The sequence below is a fragment of the Phocoena phocoena genome, chromosome 2 (genome assembly GCF_963924675.1).
Source record: "Phocoena phocoena chromosome 2, mPhoPho1.1, whole genome shotgun sequence".
In the NCBI taxonomy this organism is placed as follows: domain Eukaryota; kingdom Metazoa; phylum Chordata; class Mammalia; order Artiodactyla; family Phocoenidae; genus Phocoena; species Phocoena phocoena.
This window is the reverse complement of record NC_089220.1, coordinates 145,257,712-145,264,058: the sequence shown is the minus strand read 5'-3', so window position 1 is coordinate 145,264,058 and position 6,347 is coordinate 145,257,712. Positions and strand designations below refer to the sequence as shown.

At 44.7% G+C, this 6,347-nt stretch overlaps 1 protein-coding gene across 2 annotated transcripts in view; it reads right to left on the bottom strand.

Annotated features, from left to right (window-relative positions):
- Window positions 1-3,855: 3,855 nt before the first annotated feature.
- Window positions 3,856-6,347, bottom strand: part of MTMR10 (myotubularin related protein 10) — a 42,101-nt gene continuing 39,609 nt past the window's right edge. For both annotated transcript variants that reach the window (XM_065871859.1, XM_065871858.1), the window contains 2 exons: window positions 5,843-6,025; window positions 3,856-4,532 (listed from right to left, as the gene is read on the bottom strand). In XM_065871859.1, the coding sequence (XP_065727931.1) occupies window positions 3,936-4,532; window positions 5,843-6,025 (780 nt within the window). In that variant the 3' untranslated portion in view covers window positions 3,856-3,935. The remainder of the gene's footprint in view (window positions 4,533-5,842; window positions 6,026-6,347) is intronic.

The following is a 6,347-nucleotide window of genomic DNA, read 5'->3' as shown; positions in this document are numbered from 1 at the left end:
GAGCTGTGGGCTTGGGAGCATCTGAGAGCGTCAGGAGCGTCAAGTGTCACTACATCTTATTTAATTTTGTTGTCGTCGTAATAAACCTGGCAGTGTAAGGACTCATCACTGTACAGTGTCTGTGTATCACAAACCTTGGTATTGGCTTCGGGACACTCACGGATTCCATACAGCAGGTAATGAACTTTTAAAAAGGTCAAAACCTTGGTGGCCGTTTCAGGAGCTAGATGCATCTGACTTATAGGAAAGCTGGAAGCCCCCCCCAAAAGGATTCACAGCTTTGTGTCTTTTATAAAAGGAGCATACACAATGTGTCTTTCTAGAAAGTATACTGGAAATGGAGATTCCTTAATTTATCTATGTTTTTCTATACTGCCCTTACACATTTGGCTGCTAAAATTCTTGTTCTATGATTATCCAAGAAGGGCATAAACAGATGAAACTCTGATTTCTTTAGGAATTAAGAAACTCTGATTTCTTTAGGAATTAAGAAACAAATTCTCATTAACTTCCTTATTATTTCTGTCAGTGCTTGCTCTCGTTGGGCCTGTGTCACCAAAGGGAGGGACAGCTGTTATCAAAGGCAGTTGTCCCTTTTCGTCGTCCTCCTTGGGAACGTCCCTAATGACTAGAGGCAACTTCCTGTATACATACAGATCTCATTTTATTGTGCTTTGCAGATACCGCGTTGTATAAATCGAAGGTCTGGGGCAGCCCTGTGTCGAGCGAGTCTATGAGCACCATTTTTCCAGCAGTATTTGCTCACTCCAGGTCTAGGGTCACATTTGGGTAATTCTCACAATATTTTAAACTTCTTCATCATCATTATATTTGTTATGGTATGACTTGCTGAAGGCTCAGATGGTGGTTAGTATATTTTAGCAGGACAGTTTTTTAAAATACTTCAAGGTAAGGACACTTTTTTTAGACATAATGCTACTGCACATTTAAAAGACTACAGTATAGTGGAAATATAACTTTTATATGCACTGGAAAGCCAGCAAATTCGCGTGACTTGCCTTATCGAGATACTTGCTTTATTGTGGGGCTCTGGAACTGACCTGCAGTATCTCCAAGGTGTGCAGGTACAGGGCTGCCCGTCACTGTTGGAAGAGCCTTGGGCTGGGGAAGGTGGACGCAGGAAGGGGTTTATCAGAACAGTAGGCCCAGGCGTGGCGGGCCAGGCTCCCGCTCCGCTCCCAGACACTGGTTCCAAGACCTTCTTAAGGAAATGGTGCTCCCCAGCTTTTTAATTTGTTAAATGGAAGGACACCCACATGGCCGTGACAACAGCCAGCTGTGCACTGAGGTTAGAAATGTTACCCACCGCTGCCTTGCTTTACAGCGGGCAGAGCGTCGGGTGGACAACACACAAGCATGGCTGAAGAAAACACCCTCGCTTCTTGACGCTCTGTGTTCTTGCAGGGGACTGGTACTGACAACGAAGGCAACGATTCCTGTGGAAATTTTATTAGCAGTCAACACTTCCTTCACATTCACCACTGCTGAAAAGCAGGGTCTCTCACCTTCATGCACATCCTACTTTAACCCAAGTCATAGTCAATTTTAGGCACAAAGCTTTTCATTTTCTCTCAAAATCAAGTTTTAACTGCTTGAGGTTACTGCTACAGCAAGCAGATTTTGTTGAAGGATGCCTTGAATACTTTTCACCCTCTGTTAGCACAGATTAATATACTTTCTTAAATAAAGTTAGAAATTTTTGCTTTTAAAACTGGTTTCCATCACAAAACAGTAAGACATGGTACACCTTTAAGTCCGATCCTAGCGAGTCCGGAGCTGCCTGACGCCTGTGTGGCCCTCTGTCAGCACAGGGTCCATGTCCGCGTCCAGAACCACTTTTGGACTCTGTCCCCACACGTCCTCCGTGCCAGGAGTGGTGCCAGGCAGCTCTGCAGGGGCCAGGACTCAAGGCTGTCATAGTTGTTTTTCATATTATGCACGATAAAACTGTAGCACGATAATCATTATATAACAACTGTTCAGCAAAAATAAAACAAAAAACTCTCTTTTACTACACTTGATTATCGTACAAAAATATGCACATTTTCTATTTTAAAACAGTATTAATAGTACCTAATCATTTTTAAGCTTGCAAGTTAACCAAAAAAAATTACTAAAAGGGTTAAAATAAATGTGAGAGGGAAGAAAGCTATAAAGAAGTAAATGCTCAACCCCAAACAACTAACAAATTTAGAACAATTTGTAATAATAAAAAAGCAGCCTAACGAAAAAGGAAGAAGAATGATTACACTTCCAGTGGCAGGATATGCTGTGGGGTTTTCAGGGGACCGGAGCTGGTTTCCAATCAAGGACTTTAAAACGTTTAATGGCAACAGTGCTATTTATATAAACTAAGAAAGCCCTTACTTTCTAGACAAGTTGGCAAAACACTGGGTCTATCCACACAATGGATTTCCTAAGACTGCATAGGAACTTCTGTCCCTTAAGTTCAGAGACATTATCCAACCATTTTTAAAAAGGAAATAATTCAAATAGAAACATCTTATTTGTTACATATAAAGGTAAAACACACTGTTTTGAAAAAACTTGTTTTAAAAAAGGACATAAGCTAACTAGATACTTTACTATAAACGTTTTTTAAAAAGCTTAAGATGGCAGTTCCAGAAACTCTAAATAACAGCCACGTTGAAGACATCCATCTTTTACACAGAAGTCAGGGGTGTTGGGGAGGCTGTGACCAGCATGGCCACAGTAAGCTCCAGCTCTGGCCCACAGCTTTGGCTTGGCTCTTGTGACACAACCTGAAAACGGGAATTTGAGACGAGAGCACACCTCTGTCTGCGCCTCTGAACACCTGTCATGGGTTGGGTGGGGCGGGGTGCTCTCACCATTTGTTACAGTGGCAGTATTTTGAGAGAAGTCCGTTGTTAGTCTCCTGTCCTCCCTTCCTAAGCACTATGCACTCAGGTGACCTGACTCAAGACCTCACCACTGATTTCCAAGGGAAAGTGCCCCCGGGAGTGCTCCCCACTGGACTATGACGGGGCCTCTACTTTGAGGGTGGGTCTCAGTGTTGCTGCCGCCCCGACCTGGACCCTGCCTCAGACCCACTGTGTTCGGTGACTTTCAGAGGGATGTGTGCCTCTGGGGACTCCTGGCTGTCGGTACAATGCCGAGTGTGACCAGCCTCTTTCCAATGTGCAGTGGGACTTTGACACCCTAATTTAAAAAACAGATTGTTTTACTCTGTGTTCTTCATATCTTAATGTCAAAGGCACTTCTAAATTTAATTATCTATAGTAAATGCTTTTAAAGTCAACAGTGCATATCATTTTAAAGTTAGTCCTAAGGAAACTCATGATTTTAAAACACAGTGATCTACGGTCCCAAAGTGATCTAAAATAAATTACAGTGTGAGAACACACAACTCTCCGGTGAGCTCAACTAGAGATAATAGAAAGTGACCAGATAAATACACAAATACCTACTAACGCCCACTGGGGGTTTACTGGATGCTTCTTGAAAATATACTAAACACTAATTTCTTAACTCTCCTGATGTCTGCTTCTCTGGGCTGCTGATCCAACTGAGGATCAGGGAACCTTTAGGAGGTGGTTGGAAAAATGGATGTAGACAAAATAAACGTCGCAGACAAAACCTGATTAGTTTGACCACAGTAATAAGATCATGGGAATGTCTGCCTGCAAATGATCTAAAAATGAGCCAGACCTAGAATGACAGAAAGAGGACATAAATAACAAAGTTATGCCTATCTTTTAAAAATATTGTGAAGGAAGCATAATTCAACATGTTTTAAAGTATTAGTGCAAATTTCAACTGTTATTCTTACGTAGAGAACGGAACGATTAGAGCTTCAAACGCCTCGGCCAGCAGTTTTACTTCAGAGGAGAAGGTCTCTCACTCCCTCAGGATGTTCAGAAAGCCACTCCGCCTCAGTCTTCATTTGCTAGTGTCTCAGTAGATAACCATATTTTGGCCCCACTTAAAAACTTGCCTAGCGGTGTCCCTGAAATGCTCCGTCTGCACAGATTGCCCACTGGGGAAAAGGGGAACGAGGAGGAGAGGAAGTCCGGAGTCCCCGGGGCGTCGTGTGGGCCGCCAGCGCAGAAGTACACCCTGCTCTGGACCAGCTCAGGGCAGGGGGCTTCCGGGGGGCTGCCCTGGGGCTGCCGCAGCGCCCTGCTCAGCACGTCCACCTCGTCCGCCAGCAGGGAGACCTTGTGGAAAGCCGTGATGAAGCCCCCGCGCTGGATCTGGGCCTCAGGGACCCAGCGGAAGTAGCAGAGTTTCCACAGTTTGATGTGCATTCCGGACAGAAGCGGCAGAATCACCCCGTGCAGGTCGGCCGGCCTGGAGAACCACTCTCGGAAGTACTGCTCCGCACCCCTGTCCTGGCTGTCGCTCTGCTCAGGGGGGTCTGGCTTTACTTTTAATATTAATGAATTTCTCCTGGGAAGTAACTCTTGGTCACTGATGATTCCATTCTTTAAGGAACCTGGCATTCCTCTTAGTGTGGAGCTGTAGCTTTTCTGTACAGAAGAGAGATTTTAGCATTATTTTCCTGGAGCTTCCCTTTTTAGAAAGACAGTAGAAGTGTAATGGTAAATATAAACTCGGTATTAGGAAAAACTGGTAGAATTTCAACCTTAAAGAATGTTTTGTTCCTTCCCTGGTAATACTTATTCCAATCCTCCTCCACTGGAGTTTAACACTTTTAGGCCTTGATTCTGCCTAGGCTGTAGCCTGCGTGGGGGTGGGGGGAGATAGATCCTATTCATTATAGGCAGACCTCAGAAACAGTGGGTTCGGTTCTAGACACCGGAGTAAAGCGAGTATCGCAATAAAGCAAGTCACACGAAGTTTCTGGTTTCCCAGTGCATATGTAAGTTACGTCTCCAATATACTGTAACCTATTAAGTGTGCAATAGCATTATGTCTAAAAAAACCTATGTACATACCTTAATTTAAGCACTTTATTGCTAAAAAATGTGAACCATCATCTGAGCCCTCAGTGAGTTGTTATCTTTTTTCAATAGCAATGTCAAAGATCACTGATCAGAGATCACCATCACTAATATAATAATAATGAAAAAACTTGAAATATTGGGAGAATTACCAAAATGTGGCACAGAGACACAAAGTGAGCAAATACTGCTGGAAAGATGTATTTCCGACGGACGGAACTCAACGCCGGGTCTGCACAAACCTTCAATTTGTAAAAAATGCAGTATCTGCAAAGTGCAATAAAGCAAGTGCAGTGAAACAAGGTCTGCCTACAATTTGCTGAAGTGTGAATTTCTAAGATTTCTGGTCAGAAAAAAGCTAGACCTGCTGATTCTAGAACAGGCTGAGCGGACGGGCTTCAGGAGCAGGGCCCTGGGCACAGGGCTGCATCTGCCGACTCTTGAGATGACGACCAGGGCTGTGTGGGCCTCAGACAGCACGACGAAAAGTCGGGGTGGGGTCATCTGAGTGAGAGAGTGAATGACCCCTCCAAACCTACACTGGCAATGCTGTCATGGGAAGTGACTGGACTTTTTTTTTTTTTTGCGCTATGCGGGCCTCTCACTGCTGTGGCCTCTCCCGTTGCGGAGCACAGGCTCCGGACGCGCAGGCTCAGCAGCCATGGGTCATGGGCCAGCCACTCCGCGGCATGTGGGATCTTCCCGGACTGGGGCACGAACCCACGTCCCCTGCATCGGCAGGCGGACTCTCAACCACTGCGCCACCAGGGAAGCCCAGTGACTGGACTTTTAATACTCTGTTCTGAAAAAGATGTTTTTGGTTATGTGTGAGCAAATACCAGGTTTTTTACTGTTAGTGCATTTCTGTAACTTACCTTTGTCCGTTTAAAAGACTTCACAGAACCGTTTTGTACACAAGGCATGCTCTTTCCAATGTAAAAGGGGTTGTGGAAAAGGGTGCGATCCTTTGCTGTAAACTGAAGAGACCAGTCCCAAACTGAAGGGAATTTTAAACCCTTTTCATCACCCAATTGGATATTTTTGCTTATAGCAAATTCCTGCAAAATAAAATATTTGAACATTTGTGAAAAGATGCCAAACTAAGATTTTCTCATAGTAAATTCATTTCTGACGGTCATTCGTCATCATACAAATGAACTTGTCTGAACGAAAGCGACTCCAATCCCACTGGAGCAGCATTCTCCGCTTCCCGAGAACGGACATTCCTGGCGCCTCACACGGAGGAGCGCGTGGACCCCTGCACTGAGAGGGGAGCTGGGCCCCTGGGCATGACTCGTGAATGGAGTTCTCCCTGGTGCCGCGGCCTGAATAGATCCATCTCCTTATACATCCACACCCCCAATCCTGAACAACGCATTT